Genomic DNA, 18,589 nt, shown 5'->3' with positions numbered 1-18,589 from the left:
AAGGCAGAGGAACCAGAGATCAAACTGCCAACATCTTCTGGATCATGGAAAAAGCAAGAGAGTTCCAGAAAAACATCTATTTCTGCTTTATTGACTATGCCAAAGCCTTTGACTGTGTGGATCACAATAAACTGTGGCAAATTCTGAAAGAGATGGGAATACCAGACCACCTGACCTGCCTCTTGAGAAACCTATATGCAGGTCAGGAAGCAACAGTTAGAACTGGACATGGAACAACAGACTGGTTCCAAATAGGAAAAGGAGTATGTCAAGGTTGTATATTGTCACCCTGCTTATTTAACTTCTATGCAGAGTACATCATGAGAAACGCTGGACTGGAAGAAGCACAAGCTGGAATCAAGATTGCCGGGAGAAATATAAAAAACCTCAGATATGCAGATGACACCAGCCTTATGGCAGAAAGTGAAGAGGACCTAAAAAGCCTCTTGATGAAAGTGAAAGAGGAGAGTGAAAAAGTTGGCTTAAAGCTCAACATTCAGAAAACGAAGATCATGGCATCCAGTCCCATCACTTCATGCGAAATAGATGGGGAAACAGTGTCAGACTTTATTTTTTTGGGCTCCAAAATCACTGCAGATGGTGACTGCAGCCATGAAATTAAAAGACACTTACTCCTTGGAAGGAAAGTTATGGCCAACCTAGATAGCGTATTCAAAGGCAGAGATATTACTTTGCCAAGAAAGGTCTGTCTAGTCAAGGCTATGGTTTTTCCAGTGGTCATGTATGGATGTGAGAGTTGGACTGTGAAGAAAGCTGAGCGCCGAAGAATTGATGCTTTTGAATTGTGGTGTTGGAGAAGACTCTTGAGAGTCCCTTGGGCTCCAAGGAGATCCAACCAGTCCATTCTGAAGGAGATCAGTCCTGGGTATTCATTGGAAGGACTGATGCTGAAGCTGAAACTGCAATACTTTGGCCACCTCATGTGAAGAGTTGACTCATTGGAAAAGACCCTGATGCTGGGAGGGATTGTGGGCAGGAGAAGAAGGGGACGACAGAGGATGAGATGGCTGGATGGCATCACCGACTCCATCGACATGAGTTTGAGTGAACTCTGGGAGTTGGTGATGGACAGGGAGGCCTGGCGTGCTGTGATTCATGGGGTCGCAGAGTCGGACACGACTGAGCGACTGAACTGAATGAACTGAACTGAATGTTTTTACAGTATTTTAGTACATCGTCACATCATCTGATGCCCTCTGGCTCAGGGAGAGTCAAGATATTCCTCTCAGTAGAGCTGGAACTAGAAAACAGATCTTAGGAAACCAAAGGTTTCTCTAGGGAAAGACAGTTCTTAATTTCAGTAAAATTAGTTATCTATGTGGAGAGGCCCACAGCATCCTTTGATTTCACTGTCAGACAGCAGATAAAGTAAGATCGAAAGAAACGAAGGCAAATCATTTTGCCAGTTTTTTGTAATCATGGAACTCAGTCAACACTGCGACTAGTAGCGGCTTTATAAATGACTACGATTCTCAGGATGCCACAAGGTACGGCAGGCAAGACTTCGACTCCCAGCATGCTGTACTCTGGAACTTCCAGTCCCAGAATGCAACGCTCCTCCTTGCTCCCAGAGTCCATGAAGACTACAATTCCCGGCATGCAGCGCCGCCCCCAGTTTCTGTCGCCCCGCTGGACCCTGCTTCGGAGAGACCTTTTGGACTCCAGAGGGCGGGCCCTGGAGTCCCAGCCCCCTCTGGGGGTAGTGTCTGCGCAGCAGTTCTGGTCCTTTGGGCCTGTTCAGACGAAATCTCGAAGGGATAGGCTGGGGCCTGGGCCGGGCTTCTCCCAGGCAGCGTTTGAGGCAGCCCCAATGGGGCCCTCCGGGGGCCTTCCTCCCTTTGAACTGCGGTGGCGGGCGGGCTCGCTGTATCCTGCACCCCTCAGAGTAGGGGCCGCCATCACCATGGCCACGGCTGCGAGTCGGCCCTGCCCCGGAGGGTCGCGGGACATCCTGTGGCGCGTGAGTGCTGCGCGCACCATGGCAGGCGCTCGTTACCTGCGGGGGTCTGGCTGGTTTAGGGGCGTCGGTCGCGCGTGCGCCATGGGCGGGGGAGGGGCTGGCTCTACTGTAGCGTGGGGAGCGCGTGGGGAGGCGGGAGACCCGAGTGAGTGGTTTCGGGGTTGTGCGGGGCATCCTGAGTGGAAGCTAGTTATAGTAGGGAGGGGCGTGCTAAGGAGAGCTGGTTACAAGATGTGTGTCTGTGCGGAACGTCTTGAGTGCAAACTTGTTACTGTGTGAGAGAGGGGTCCTGAATGGAAGCTGGTCATGGTGGGAAGGATGACCTGCATGGGAATTGGGGCGGGGAATGGGAAAGAGTTGTTGCCAGGGAGGTGTACCTACTAAGTGCAAACATCCTTAATTTGTTGATTACTTGGGATAAGAAGCGGGAAAGAATATCCGGAATCGGAAAGACAACAGCTGGACTTGGGGTCTAGGTAAAAGCAGGACTGGTATTTTGTCAAATTAGAGGAATGTGGACACTGTGGGCCGGAGGTGAGGAGGTACTTCCTTGTTCTGCATCCCCTCTGTGGCGGGCAAAGAGTAACAGGAGTAAGATCCCTTTTAGAACAGTGCTTATACCCTGGCAGCACTGTCATCTACTTTGTTCAGTTCAGTTGCGTCTGACTCTTTGCGACCCCATGGACTGCAGCATGCCAGGCCTCCCTATCCATCACCAACTCCCGGAGTTTACTCAAACTTATGTCCTTTGCGTCGGTGATGCCATCCAGTCATCTCCTCCTCTGTCGTCGCCTTCTCCTCCTGCCCTCTATCTTTCCCAGCATCAGGGTCTTTTCCAATGAGTCAGTTCTTGGCATCAGGTGGCCAAAGTATTGGAGTTTGAGCTTCAGCATCAGTCCTTCCAATGAATACTCAGGACTGATTTCTTTTAGGATGGACTGGTTGGATCTCCTTGCAGTGCAAGGGACTCTCAAGAGTCTCCTCCAACACCACAGTTCAAAAGCATCAATTGTTTGGTGCTCAGCTTTCTTTATAGTCCAACTCACATCCATATATAACTATTGGAAAAACCATAGCTTTGACTAGACAGACCTTTGTTGACAAAGTAATGTCTCTGCTTTTTAATATGCTGCCTAGGTTGGTCATAGCTTTTCTTCCAAGGAGCAGGCATCTTTTAATTCCATGGCTGCAATCACCATCTGCAGTGATTTTGGAGCCCCAAAAAATAAAGTCAGCCACCGTTTGCACTGTTTCCCCATTTATTTGCCATGAAGTGATGGGACCAGATGCCATGATTTTAGTTTTCTGAATGTTGAGCTTTAAGCCAACTTTTTCACTCTCCTCTTTCACTTTCATCAAGAGGCTCTTTAATTCTTCACTTTCTGCCATAAGGGTGGTGTCATCTGCATATCTGAGGTTATTGATATTTCTCCCGGCAATCTTGATTCCAGCTTGTGCTTCATCCAGCACAGCATTTCTCATGATGTACTCTGCATAGAAGTTAAATAAGCAGGGTGACAATATACAGCCTTGACGTACTCTTTTCCCAATTTGGAACCAGTCTTCCATGGTTGTTCCATGTCCTGTTCTAACTGTTGCTTCTTGACCTGCATACAGATTTCTCAGGAGGCAGGTCAGGTGGTCTGGTATTCACATCTTCTTGAACAATTTTCTTTGTATCCCAAGTTATTAATACTAAATCTTGCCTTTTCTTTACAACCTTTATTATCGGCTATCGATTTCCTACACATTGTGCATCAGAAAGATGGCTGCAGTTTTTCTTTTTCAAGCTTTCTTATTGCCACTGCCTTCCTCAGACACTGAAGTCTTTGGGTTGGGCCGTTGGCGTGTGCTTCCTCCTGTTTGTCTGCTGCCTGCCTCTTGTCCCCTCTGATCCATCTTCAGTGTAGCCTCCTTACAGACACAAGGGTGTTTTACTTTCCAGAGATAAATCTGATTGTCACTTTTGTGCTTAAAATCCCTGAAGATCTTTTCTTGTGTTTCTGTATTCAGCAGTAAATCTTGGGCCTCTTATGAGGGGGGGTGTGTGTGTTAAGTCGCTTCAGTCGTGTCCGATTCTTTGCCATCCTATGGACTGTAGCCCACCAGACTCCTCTGTCCATGGGATTCTCCAGGCAAGAATACTGGAGTGGATTGCCGTGCCCTTCTCTAGAGGATCTTCCCCACCCAGGGGTGGAACCTGTGTCTCTTATGTTTCCTGCATTGGCAGGCAGGTTCTTTTACGGCTAGTGCCATCTGGGAAGCCCATCTCTTATGAGGTGGGCACTGATAATTCAGACATGAATACAGTGAAGTAGGTGCCCAGTTAGGAGCCCATATCTAATCATTGTAGACACAGTTGCAGTATATACATGATTCCTGTAATATGTATATACTTTCAGATATTGACATGTTTATCAAACCTAGGGAGACAACTGTAAGTTGCTGTGAAATACAGCTGTAAACTAAATGAACCCTTCACTCCCCAAAGTGTGGTATTTAATGTGACATCTGATTCTGGACTAAAACAGCAAGCGTTCACTGATAGGAGAAAATTCTGTAGTGGTGTGTAATATTGTTAATAGTAGTGATGCTTGGAGTTTATAGACAGCTGCATGGACTGTAATCCGGGTAAATGTTAGTGATTAACATCCTGTATGAAAAGATAAGATTTGCATAACTGAAATAACTGGAATATAACTGACTTCACGATTGAGGGATTTTGTTTATTTAATTACAGGTGTTGGGCTGGAGGATAGTTACAAGCATTGTCTGGTCAGTGCTGCTGCTGCCCATCTGTACCACAGTATTTGTAATCTTCAGCAGCATTGATTTATTTCATCCTATACAGTGGCTGTCTGGTAAGTGATATTCAGTTTGGGGATAACAAATTTACAGGACCCACTTCAACATAAAAATTGCATTACATTTTAAATTTATTTTAGTGTCTGTATTGAGAGTGGCAAAAAAAAAATTCACTCTGAGGTTCTTAAGCCATTCCCTGCCTAACATAGGCATTTTCACTACATAATAAGAGCACAAAGCCTGTCAGAGACTGTTCACAGAAACAAAGATCACTAGAGACCACATTAATGAAAACTTTATTTTGTTTGTCCTTTCTCTTTGACAGCTTTATTGAGGAAGTGAACCTGTGAGCTTTCTTTTTAAGGAAGTGAACTAATACTCTTATGTATTTAAAAATTATAGATAGAAAATATGACATATCTTTTAAAAATTTTTTTCTAAAATTAATTCTTCATTTCTTTATTGTGGCTGATAAGAAAGATGAAAAGAGAGAAAAGGAGGAGACTAAGGAACATAGAGTTAAACTGATTAACAAGAAGGAAAAAAATTGTAGCAGGCTAATGTTTCTCAAAATTCTTGGAGATAATAAAATTAGTAAATTCATCAAAGTGCAACTACTTTATGTTAATAATAGCTACCAATTATTGCTGCCTACTGTGTGCTAGGCACCATGCTAAGTACCTTGAATAGATTCTTTTCTTTTTTTTTTGTCCACTCCTCATCGCATATGGGCGTCTTACTTCCCCAACGAGGGATTGAACTTGCACCCCTTGCAGTGGAGAAGTGGAGTCTTAACCACTGGCCCCCCAGGGAAATCCCAGGATGTTACTCGTGAACCTTCCTATTAACACAATCTTATATGATAAGAATGAGGTAGTATTCCTACTTAAATGAGGGACCTGAGACTCAGGTTGTAAGTGTGCAGAGACACAGCTAGTAAGTAACTGAACTAGGATTTGAATATTGGTCTCTTACTTCAAAGCCTATGTTTATTCCACTCTGCCGCACTAGAATTTATTTTTTGTTGTTGTTTTTTTTTGGTTCTTGAATATGTATTTTTTACTGAAATAATCATTTATGAATTAACATACAAAAATGTACAAACATGAGTAAATAATGTAATGACAAAGGACTATATTTTTGTGAAAAGTGTTTTTTAAAACATCTTTAGATTTCAGTGCAAAAATGTACCCCTGGCACCTCTTAAAACATAAGAGCAAGCTCAAAAAATCATAGTGATGGAAATAAGCTAGTTCAATGTCATCGTCATTGGTGAGTGGATACCATCAGTCCGTGTGGCTGGTGTTCAGCTATAGGTGTTTGTGGTGGAGCAGCTCTTAGGGGAGGCCCTGTATTGTCAAAATGAATAGCTTTGTGGACACTCCCCCCCCCCACCACACCCGCCCTGCCCCCCCTCCCCCCGCAAAAAAAATCAGCGTGAAAGAAAACTTTTCCTTGCACATTGCAATCAAAAGACAAGGCTGATTTAAGGGGTCATCCATTTGATAGCCTTAAGGAATTTCAGCTGCCAAAATATGCACAAGATCACGTTTGGTTCTTGTTGTTTAACATGATAATTTCATGCTATCAACAGCACACAGGGCTGGCTGTGGTTTTTTTTTTTTTCTTTTACGTTTCCCCACTTAGTTTAGCGGATAAATGATTAACAGTGCACAGTAAGAGATTTCACACAGATAAAACAAACTCACACATGATTGCAAGATGATTTAAGTCACCCAACTTCCAGCCCTGGAAAGACACTCTAGAATTTAAAAAGAGAAATGTTCCCAGAGTAGATTTTGAAGACTTTTAAGGTCTTGCTTAAGGCTAAAGAGCACAAATACTCTTAAATTCTTCCTTTCCCCACTCCCCTCCAAAATGGTAACAATAAATTTCTTTTGCTTTGAAAAGTGAGAAGTATGTTGTTAATTTAATTTTTCAGAAGAAATGCCAATTTTCAAAGAGTTAAAATTAAAAGCTTTACCTTATGGCCTTTGGAGAGAGATTGCTGCTAAAGAATTGAAGTCATTTTAAGTTTTTTGTTGAGACACATCAATCACTTTTTGGGTGAATCTCACAGTCAGATGAAGTTAAGCCATAAGCTAGTACCAGGGTGGCAAGTATTTCTGTAACCACCTTGCCTGTGTCTGCGTCACTCATGCTTGTCTAGTTGCTGCTGCTGCTAAGCTGCTTCAGTCGTGTCCAACTCTGTGTGACCCCAGAGATGGCAGCCCACCAGGCTCCCCCATCCCTGGGATTCTCTAGGCAAGAACACTGGAGTGGGTTGCCATTTCCTTCTCCAATGCATGAAAGCGAAAAGTGAAAGTGAAGTCGCTTAGCCATGCCCAACTCTTATCGACCCCAGGGACTATAGCTCACCAGGCTCCTCCGTCCATGGGATTTTCCAGGCAAGAGTACTGGAGTGGGGTGCCATTGCCTTCTGTAGTTGCAACTTTAGAATATTCAGTATTGTAATCTAGAGCCATTACCAGTTGTTATGGATTGATACATCAGACAAAACCTTTTTCCCATTTCGTGGCCCATGGGTTCTTTAATTGTAGAGTCCCTTTTTCTCCAGATTGGATTGATTTATGCCATTTTTCTCATCAAATATTACTTGTCTGCTTCAACTTTTGCTTCATAAAGTCTTTACAGAAAAACTTAGTCCTTCCTTCCTAATTTCCAGCCACATGAATTAGTTATTTCACTCTTTTAGCTCAGTGTAATGCTTGAGAAGTTTACTTGTGGATGCTTAATAATTTTTCAGTAATTTTGGTCAATGAATTAAAATTTAAAAAATAATTGGCCTCATTTAGTCTATTTAACAAACATATGTCCGTATTTTTATTTCTCATTCATGTTTTTAGGCATAATATATACATATTTTAAACTGTCACATTTTTTAGATGGAATATTGATTGTTGAACCACTCTAAAATGTGAATGTATTAGTATTTCACAGGGATGTCATGAATTTTTATTTTTAATTCTGTTCATTTGATTGATTTACAGATTATTCTATTTCTGGAAATGTTACTTTTTTTAGCTATAGGGACTAACTGCATTTAAGAAGCGATCTGAAAAATATTTACATTTTAGAAAGAAACTTTGTTGGTATATTACTAAATGTGGTACTTCTCTGTTTCACATGAAATATATTTGCATATGGTATTATTTGTCTGATGTTATCATATGGGTCATCTAAAAGAAATTCTGGTATATATTAAAGATAAGTTTTTAAATTAAAATTAGAGTTGTGATTCAAGCACCCCTTTTTATTGCAGTATACTAAATGTGACTGAATGAACTCACTAATTCATCTCTCTTTTGTTTTAGCTTCTTTCAATGATCTGTATAATTCCTACATTATCTTTTACCTCCTGCTGTTGTCAGTGGTAGTTGTAATAATAAGTATTTTCAATGTGGAGTTCTATACAGGTGAGTTTTCAAATGTTAACCATCTTTAAAATACCTGAATTTATTTTACTAAGAGCAGAAATAATGAATTTTGTATGTGGATGTGTACATCAGAGGCTGTATTTTGTGTCAAAGTTTTAAAATGTATACAGGATTATATACTTTTGAGTGCCTTACTGTAAAATTTATTTGACTGGTACTTTCTCTGATTTTAAAAAATAATTAGCACTCTTAGGACAAATTGTATGATTCCACTTCCATATATGAGGTAACTAGAGTAGTCTCGAATTCATGGAGATATGAAGTAGAATGATGGCTGCCAGGGACTTGAGGGAGGAAGGAGTGGAGAATTGTTTAGTGGACGCAGAGTTAATAGACACGGGGGAGACGGAAAAGTCTGGAGATGGATGGTGGTGATGGTTGCGCAACAATGTGAGTGTACTTAAAACTATATACTTAAAATGGTAATTTTTTTAATATGTATTTTATGACATTAAAAACTTAGACGTTTTAATAGTTCACAGCTAGTGACTAAAGTTGTGATTCAGTGGATATATTATAAAAATAACTCCTTTATAGAGTAGGAGATCAAGACCAGATGATTTCTGAGGTCCTTTTCAAATATTGAAGTTTACAATTCTGTGATTTTGGAACAACAAAATTTAAAATATCATGTTTTGCCTTGGGAGAATCACCTGCTAGATTTTAGAGTTTTTTACTTTTTCTCACTTTCTCTCCTTGCTCTTCCTGCCTTTTCAGATTCCTTAAGTCTGACCTTGAGGTAAAATGATAAGCTTTTTCTTATACTTCTTTTTTTCACTATAACTTCATTCCTCTTTTTAGCTCTTTAGTACTTCCTGGCTAGATATGATATACAATTTCACATTGTTCTCTGGGTTTTAAAATATACCCTTTTCCTTTGCTTTTCTAATCCCTCACTACTTGCTAATGGATCTCTTTTTCTATTCAAGCCATCTGTAGAACCCCTTGGCTCACAGCTAGCTTTTTGGGTGGGGGGCGGGGGTGGCAGGCCTGTGCTACATGGCTTGCACGATCTTAGTTCTCCAACTAGGAACTGAATCTGTGCACTCTGCAGTGGAAGCGTGAAGTCTTAACCACTGGACCACCTGGGACGTCTTCATCTAGTCTTTAAGCCTGACGAGTCACTTTGGCTCATTCCTTCAGCGTTTGTTATGCAATGCATTGTGTAGGGTTAAGAGATGTTTGGTCCCAGTTTTCCCCAAGAGGTCACAATTAATGTTGAGACAGTAATACACTGGATAGTAGGAGAGTATAGAGGAGCACCATTTGCCCAGCATGTTGAACTTCCTGAGGAGATGACGTTTAAACCAAGCCTCGAAGGGTGTGTATATTAAGTAGACAAGGAAGAAAAATGATTTTCCAGGGGAAAGATATAGCATATAAAAAGGTTTAATGACATCAGAAGGTTTGGTATATGTTCAGAGTATAAGTCAATTACACAGTCAGTAGGTCTTGTGGGCACTACTGATAGGGAGGGAAAGGTGATAGCATCCTCTTCTCCAAATTGTGAAGCACCTAAGCCCTCTCCCTTTATGCTTAGTTTTCCACCATACTTGGCGTGTATTAAATACTGTAAGAGTTAAAAGAAGAGTGTGTACAAAGATAGGTCACGGAACCCTGTGCCAGCTGTTTTCAAAGGCCAGCATTCCTCACCTCCTACCCACTCTTGCCTACCCCAGTTCACCTTGCAAGCGTTTATTTTAGTGTTCAGTGTTTTCATTATTTACCTAGTTTGTGGTTTATTTTTCCAGATGAACTATATATTGTCAATTCAAAACTGAAATAAGGATAACTGGCTGGAAGACAGGCACTATCTTAAGATTATTGTTTATTCCTTTATGGCAGTAAGGGGAGTGCCAGGGTAGGCACTATTTGAGCTGTCCAGAAATCTTAATTAAAAAGAATTGAAAAATGTTAATCATACTATCCTTAGATTTTATCTCTGGATTCTTTGGTTTTTCTTCTTCTGCGTGTATCTCTATTTACTCAGCCTTTTTTCAGATTATTTTGACTTAGAATGTTTTTGTACTGTGTTTTATACTGACTCGGCTTCTTCCTGCCCTTTGGAGTGTTTATGCAAGGAGGGGAGGGAAGAGTTTAGGTCCCCTGCCTTATATGCGGAGGATTATAAAGCCACAGTCTTGTCTTTTGTTTTCAGTTGTGCCTTCCATTCCCTGCTCAAGGCTGGCACTGATAGGGAAGATCCTTCACCCGCAGCAGCTCATGCACTCCTTTATCCACGCTGCAATGGGAATGATGATGGCTTGGTGTGCCACAGTGATAACCAAGGGCCAGTACAGCTTCCTTGTGGTTCCCTGCACTGGTACCGAGAGGTAATGTTCCGTATATTTTTTATAAGGGCCCTTGTTATTAATCCAAAGGTGATCTGTATATATTAATAGTTTATGGACATTCTTTACTTTCCAGACTTCTGTTAAAAAGTGCTTTCTCACGTACATCAAATGTTTTTGATGTTTTATGTTTGTTGAATTCAACAGTTTTTTTTAAACCATTCTGTGCAAGGTGCTGTGCTAGATGCTGTTGGATTTATTAGGATGATTTACATATATATGGACTACAAGCTCCTTCAGAGTTGAGAACAATGGATGATGTAAGACATGGATGCAAATGAATATATGAGGAGAGGAATAGAAATGTGTGAGAAATAGGACGTAACAGGAAGGAAAATGAAATGTGCAGATAAACCTTGTGGGAGTTCAGAAAGCAGGGAGGGATCTGTACATGGCTTCTAGGAGGAGGTGGCATTTAGGTTGGGGTTTGAAGGAAGGATAATATGGAAAGAATGAAAAAAAATTTTAAATAATTACAACTACCTTCTTCAGTGGAGCACTTTTATAATTTTGAAACATACATAGTTCTTGAACAGATGACATTGATATAAATATCAAGTTGATATTCTGACTTTAAAAATAAAAAAAGATTTCTGGAGTAGTCTTTAAGTCCTCAATTAGCCATTGCTTTTATACAGTGTTCATGACTACTGAATACTTGATTTCCTGTTGTTCCCCAGTTACTGTTATATAGGGCAGGCTTTTTTCCTAATGTGGTAAATGTTCCTTAGTGAAAGGGTTCCCAAGAAGGATTGCCTCCTTATAAGAGACAACACAGAGAATCCCAAAGTTACGGCATCTCTATCAGGTATATAGCCTTCATTTAGAGTTCTACCTAGCCCAGATATAGTTTACCAGTAACTCAAAAGCACCATTGCTTACTGTCACAGGAGACATTCTTACCCTTACCAGATTTCCAAATGAGCAGAGCTAGAGTTATGTTTTTTGTTTTGTTCTTAAAATGGGAAGATTTATTAAGGTTTTTCTGCAAAAGTAACAGCCAAGCCCATGCTTCTTAAGAGAAGTGATTAGCAGGAAATTTATGTCATACCTTGGGCCCAGAACCGCAGGATGCTTCTTAGTTTTAACTAAAGGTCAAATTCTCATGCATCAGAGGAAAGGGTTTTGTTAATCTTTTGCCCACATTTAACCTGAAACACACCCTTAAGTTAGAATTTGGGGATTTCTTAAGTAATTAAGTCAAAGCTTTGGCTTCAGTAAATATTGAGCCTAAATGGTGATGTGTCCCTGGCTATTGAATTAATAATCTAACTTTTCCTTTTCAGCTTAGATAGTCCTGCTGTACAAACCTGCTTAAATGAGTATCACCTTTTCTTCCTACTGGCCGGAGCATTTATGGGCTATAGCTATAGCCTCCTGTATTTTATTAACAACATGAACTATCTTCCGTTTCCCATCATACAGGTAAGCTGTCATTTTAGCATTTCCTTGTATCAGAATTTGGCTGGGTTAAAATTGCCCTGGTGATTTTTTATATAACTGGCCTCATCTGATTAATTCAAGATTTGATCAGTGAAACTTAGGACTGAGATGCGCAAAATGGCATTTGGAGGGGAGATCTTTGTCTTCATGAGACTTGAGTGTCTGGGAGCAGGGCAGTTACCCTTCCTGCTGCGTCTCTCAGAATACCGCTTTGCTCCACTCTTTCCCTGCTTGCTAGGAAGTGGCAGCTGCTGTGACCAAGCAGGGCTGGGGGAGGGTGAAGATGACACGCGTGCAAAGTACCTCTGTGCAGCTGCCAGCTTCTGTTTGAACCTAAGAATCTCATTAGCTTGAGGATGTACAAGTAAGTATAGAACATGTCAGTTACATTATGAATAAATAAAACAGTCTGATTGGTTTGAGTGGGATAGTTTAGACTGTCTTTCACTTAGGTTTTTAAAAAGCTGCTAATTTGGTAGAAGCCGTCTGCTCCTCTGGCAGGAGAGAGAAAGGTAGGTTGAGGTTTCTCCAGTGCCACCAAGGCTCTCCGCAGAAGTTGCCACTGTTCTTGACTGTTGTTATTCGCTTCATTCCTGCTCTACGGCATACTGATTGCTGGGCTCTGGAGTGAAACTGTCAGAACCAGTTCCTTCGCGCTAGGACCCAGTCTGGGAGGGAGAGCATAGGGGAGGGATGTATAGATAAATGATATGCCACGAGAGTGTAAATATTAGAGTGTGGTGGATTAGGGTTCTCCTGGTTTAACTGAAGTTTTCACATGCCTGTTGTATTCTTGAGAACAATCCAATGAAAATACACCCACTGCAAAGAGATAGTGCTCACAGGCAGGACTGTGGCGCTTACCTCTCTGCTGTCTGTGAGCCTATGACAGGGAGTCCTGTTACCAGTTCTTCCCATCCTGTGAAGGTAAGTTAAAAGCAGAGTGCCATCTGTGGTACCTCAGAATTTCACAAGGAGAAAGATCCCAAAATCCTGCATAGAAATATCCATGGTGAATCATCTTTAATTCAAACATCATTAAGAATATAGAAAATGAAGAAAAGAAAGTACTAGAGAAAAATTAGATTGCTCCCAAATATCTTGCTCCTTCATGGACTTCTGTTGATAGTGAAAGCCTGTTTGACATCACAGATGTGTAAGGGAGTGAACAAGGAGAGTCCAGTATTGATAGTACTGATAAATTATTGTTTATACCATGTAATGCACATTTGTAAAATTAGACTGCTAAATTTTTTGTAATTTCTTTTGATAAACTTTTGGGTTCTTTCCTGTGTATTTTTCCAGACCCTTCATTGTACATTTATAAATATAGTGGCTGTAATATTATATATTTGATGGGTTGGGGTTTTCATAAATGCTTTTATTTTGCACATATTATTCAGTAACTACTTTTTCATGTAACAATATGAAAAATTAGATCTCTTTAAAAATATAGTATTTTAACCAATTTGCTGTTAGTCCATTAGGTTGTTTGTTTGTTTGTTTTTTCCTTTAAACTTGCTTCTGCTACAAAACTCAGTTCTGTTGCCCTTATTAGATTCTTAATGGCTGAGTGATAGGGAAAAGCACAACATGGGTGTGGAGTAGGATACAAAGAAATGAATAAATACCAAGATAGGCTTTGTAAGTTATACACCAACAAGACTATTTGAAAGATTATTAAATGAGATAAGATTTATAGAGCCTGACACATAGTGAATATTTGAATAGGTAAAGGATAGCTCATAGCCAAATCACAGAAGAACCCAACAAGGAATTGAAAAGCATGTCACCTTAGGAGCAAGAAGAGGGTAGATTAGCTTTCTCTGTGTGTCTAACTGCTCCTGTAGCCTCTCTGGACCCTTGTAAGTGATGGTTGAGGTGAGAGCTGCAATAGTAATAGTATAGGAACTATGCCCTTTTTATTGGAAGGTGAAGGTGAGGTAGTGGTAGCCCCAGTGACTGCATGCAATAGGTGCAATTCTACACCTTGGACTTTGAAAGTATTTTAATAAACCAGGATACTTCAGGCTGTATGGTTAGTGACCAAGTATTCATTTCACCTGGGCTGCTTTTTGTAAGATACTGTTGGAATCTGCAGATATGGTATGAAGACAAAAACCTCTGCCTAAGGACTTTGCTGTCCTTCTGCTTCTGAAATCCTTAAAGAAGGACCAGCCCTAATATAAACACAAAGGAAGACTAGAATTTGGGAAGTCCATCTTTGGTTCTTCAGGTTTCCTCAGATCCTCTCCAGTAATATAAAAATATTTTTCCCATTGGCATTTTTAGGGTACACAACCCTTGTTTCACAAGCAGTGTAATTTTTACAAAAAAAACCTTTCATATTTTTTCTGTCTTGATTCTTTACTCTTAGATTGTTAGCGTTGGAAGGTACCCACTGAGGAGCTGTTTAGCTGGTTCAGCCTTATTCTCTCTCAGATAATTAGATAGGTGATGAGACTTACTTAATGTTGTAGTAAGAAAAAGGCAGTATTACAGCTCAGGTCTCCTGATTCTTAGGCTTGTGTCTTCTTTACTACCTCCTGTTTTTCTGCAAACCCCATGTGAAAAATTTTAGTGTAGAGGCATTATACACTGTCTTTAAGGTTTCAGGCTCTGAAGCCAGCCAGCCTGCCTTAAAATCACAGATTTTTATTTTGCTAACTGGTAACATTGGTTAAATTACTTAACATCTCTGTGCCTTGGTTTTCTCAATTGTAAGATGGAAATAATAATAGGGGGTTGTTGTGAGGTTTAAATGGATTAATACATTTAAAGTGCTTGGAATAGTACCTGGTATGTGGTAAGTGTCCAAAAAGTATTAGCTGTTAATTATTATGTAATTATTATGTTTTTTTATACTTACTCCATCTTGATAGTCCTTACTGTATATTAGGTTGGTGAAAAACTAATGGCCGTTTCAGACCATGAATTTTAAACCATTATAACTAGGCTGAAACACATCTTTATTCATCAAAATAGGAACCATTACAGTCGACACATTTTTGCCAACGGAAATAAATTTGTTTATTCCTGTACTATAAAAATCTGTGCTTTGGGATCTAACAAATTCTTGGAAAGCATTTTCTGCCTCTTGCTGTTTGTGGAAGCATTCTCCCTGCAAAAAATTCTCGAGATGCTTTAAGAAATGGTGGTTGGTTGACGAGAGATCAGGTGAATATGACGAATGAAGCAAAACTTTGTAGCCTAGTTCTTCGAAGTTTTGAAGCGTTGCTTGTGTGACGTGCAGTCAGATGTTTGGGGGAAGAACTGGACCCATTCTATTGACTGTTGTGTTGCGGTTTTCAGTGCATCTCGTCGATTTGCTGAGCATACTTCTCAGGTGTAATGGTTTCGCCAGGATTCAGAAAGGTGTAGTGGATCAGACAGGCAGCAAGGCGCCAAACAGTGACCATGACCTTTTTTTGGTGCAAGTTTGGCTTTGGGAAGTATCTTGAGCTGCTTTTCAGTCCAACCACTGAGCTGGTCTTTGCTGGTTGTATAAAATCCCCTTTTTGTGACTCATTGTAATCCGATTGGGATATGGTTTGTTGTTGTGTAGAATAACAGAAGACAACACTTCAAAACGATGGTTTTTGAATGTGCAGTCAACTCACGAGGCACCCGGTTATCAAGTTTTTTGACCTTCCCAGTTTGCTTCAAATGCCAGATGATCATAGAATGGCCGACTTTGAGTTCTTTGGCAGCTTCTTGTGTAGTTGTAAGAGGATCAGCTTCAGTGATCCTGTCAATTGGTCGTTGTCAACTTCTGATGGCTGGCCACTGCACTCCTCATCTGCACGGCTTTTGTCTCCTTTGCAAAACTTCTTGAACCACCTCTGCACTGTACTTCATTAGCAGTTCCTGGGCCAAATGCATTGTTGATGTTTTGATTTGTCTCTGCTGCTTTATGACCCATTTTTTATAAGAAAATCGCTCAGGTTTGCTTTTTGTCTAACATCATTGCCCTAGTCTAAAATAAATACAAAATAAACAGCAAGTAATGAGTCATAAGCAAAAAAAAATATGAAGCGAGAAATACACCTTAAATGTAACCACATTTATTTAAGAATGTATTCCAATATCAAACAGGAAAGTTTAACAATGCAAAGCCACAGTTACTTTTGCACCAACTTAATAGATTGATAGTTAATTTTCTCATTTCTGATGTCATATAAATGAGATGTTGTATAAGAAAGTATTAAATATTTTAACATCAGAGATAGTTGATTTTTTTTTTTACCTCTGGAATAGACTTTGTCTTTTTATGTGTGAACTGTTGTGTGCTTGCTTTAGGATAAAGTAGAACCTTTCTTTGAATGTGTCATTTGATTCTGGTTTTCTTTTTTTCCACAGCAATACAAGTTCTTACGCTTCAGGAGGTCTCTGCTCTTGCTAGTTAAGCATAGTTGTGTGGAATCACTGTTCCTGCTTAGAAATTTCTGCATTGTGTATTATTTTCTTGGTAAGAATTTCTCCTTTTTGATACAGTGTATGTATTAGCTCACAGCTCAGGAAATGTCAGTTAAAAAGCTGTTCTTAATTGTATTCACATATTTCCTACTGATGCTGGGAAAGATTGAGAGCAAGAGGAGAAGGGGGTGACAGGGGATGAAATGGTTGGATGGCCTCACTGACTCAGTGGAGATGAGTTTGAGCAAACTCAGGGAGATGGTGAAGGACAGGTAAGCCTGGGACGTGGTGCAGTTCATGGCATCACAGAGTTGGACACAATTTAGCGACTGAACAACAGTAATTAGTCCAACTGATTGCTTGTTTAGATTAAATGTTTATATTTAGATTGAAACATTCAAAGACTAGTTAGTTGAGAGAATATTGTTAATGTGGCATACACATGTAATGCAGTAATAGCCTTAGAAAAGAAGGGAATCTTGTCACATGCTACAACATGGGTGAATGTTAAGGACATTATACTAAGTGAAATAAGACAGGCACAAAATGACTATATTATCCCACTTAACGAGGTATCTAAGCTAGTCAAACTGTTAGAAACAGAGAGTAGAATAGTGGTTGTCAGGAGCTGGAGGGAGGGGAGAAAGGGCAGTTGTTCAGTGGATAAAGTTGTTCATTTGCTAAGCTGCGTTCAACTTTTTGCAACCCAGTGGACTGTATGTAGCATGCCAGGCTTCCCTCTCCTTCACTGTCTCTGGGAGTTTGCTCAGATGTCCACTGAGTTGGTGATGCCATCCAACCGTCTCATCCAACGTTACCTTCTTCTTTTGCCTTCTGTCTTTCCCGGTATCATGGTCTTTTCCAATGAGTCAGCACTTCACATCAAGTGGCCTAAGTTTTGGAGCTTCAGCATCAGCCTCCAATAAATATTCAGGGTTGATTTCCTTTAGAATTGACTGGTTTGATCTCCTTGCTGTCCAAGGGACTCTCCAGAGTCTTCTCCAGCACTGCAGTTCAAATGCATCAATTCTTTGGTGCTCAGCCTTCTTTCTGGTCCAACTCTCACATCTGTGCATGATTACTGGGAAAACCATAGTTTTGACGATATGGACCTTTGTCCGCAAAGTGATGTCTTTGCTTTTTAATCTAGGTTTTTCTAGGTTTGTCATAATTTTCCTTCCAAGAAGCAAGCATCTTTTAATTTCATGGCTGTAGTCACTGTCAGCAGTGATTTTGGAATCTAAGAAAGTAAAGTCTGTCACTGCTTCCACTTATTCCCCTACTATTTGCTATGAAGTGATGGGACTGGATACTATGATCTTACTGTTTTGAATGTTGACTTTTAAGCCAACTTTTTCATTCTCCTCTTTCACCCTCATCAAAAAGCTGTTTGGTTTCTCTTCACTTTCTGCCATTAGAGTGGTATTATCTGCATATCTGAAGTTGTTGATATTTCTCCTGGCAATCTTGATTCTACTTGTGGTTCATTCAGCCCAGCATCTTCCATGATGTACTCTGCATAGAAGTTAAATAAGCAGGGTGACAGTGTACAGCCTTGATGTACTCCTTTCCCAATTTGGAACCAGTCTGTTGTTCCATGTAGGGTTCTAAATGTTGCTTCTTGACCCACATACAGGAGGTCAGGAGACAGGTTTCTCAGGAGACAGGTAAGGTGGTTTGGTATTCCCATCTCTTTAAGAATTCTCTATAGTTTGTTGTGATCCACACAGAGGCTTTAGCATAGTCAATGAAGCAGAAGTAGATATTTTTCTGAAATTCCTTTGCTTTCTCTGTGATCCAGTGAATGCTGGTAACTTGATCTCTGGTTCCTCTGCCTTTTCTAAACCCAGCTTGTACATCTGGAAGTTCTTGATTCATCTGTTGTTGAAACCTAACTTGAAGGATTTTGAGCATAACCTTACTAGCATGTGAAATGAGTGCAACCGTGTGGTAGTTTGAACATTCTTTGGCATTGCCTTTCTTTGGGATTGAAATGAAAACTGACCTTTTCTAGTCCTATGACCACTGTTGAGTTTTCCAAATTTGCTGGCATATTGATTGAAGCGCTTTAACAGAATCATCTAGGGATTTAAAATAGCTCAGCTGGAATTCCATCACCTTTACTAGCTTTGTTC

General features: G+C 40.3%; 1 protein-coding gene across 1 annotated transcript in view; it reads left to right on the top strand.

Moving 5' to 3' along the window:
* Positions 1,689-18,589, top strand: part of NDC1 (NDC1 transmembrane nucleoporin) — a 59,006-nt gene continuing 42,105 nt past the window's right edge. The window contains exons 1-6 of the mRNA XM_018044366.1: positions 1,689-1,981; positions 4,722-4,842; positions 8,122-8,223; positions 10,403-10,577; positions 11,882-12,020; positions 16,398-16,506. Coding sequence (XP_017899855.1) covers positions 1,832-1,981; positions 4,722-4,842; positions 8,122-8,223; positions 10,403-10,577; positions 11,882-12,020; positions 16,398-16,506 — 796 coding nt within the window. The 5' untranslated portion in view covers positions 1,689-1,831. The remainder of the gene's footprint in view (positions 1,982-4,721; positions 4,843-8,121; positions 8,224-10,402; positions 10,578-11,881; positions 12,021-16,397; positions 16,507-18,589) is intronic.

The sequence above is a fragment of the Capra hircus genome, chromosome 3 (genome assembly GCF_001704415.2).
Source record: "Capra hircus breed San Clemente chromosome 3, ASM170441v1, whole genome shotgun sequence".
In the NCBI taxonomy this organism is placed as follows: domain Eukaryota; kingdom Metazoa; phylum Chordata; class Mammalia; order Artiodactyla; family Bovidae; genus Capra; species Capra hircus.
This window is presented reverse-complemented; position numbering and strand designations above follow the sequence as displayed.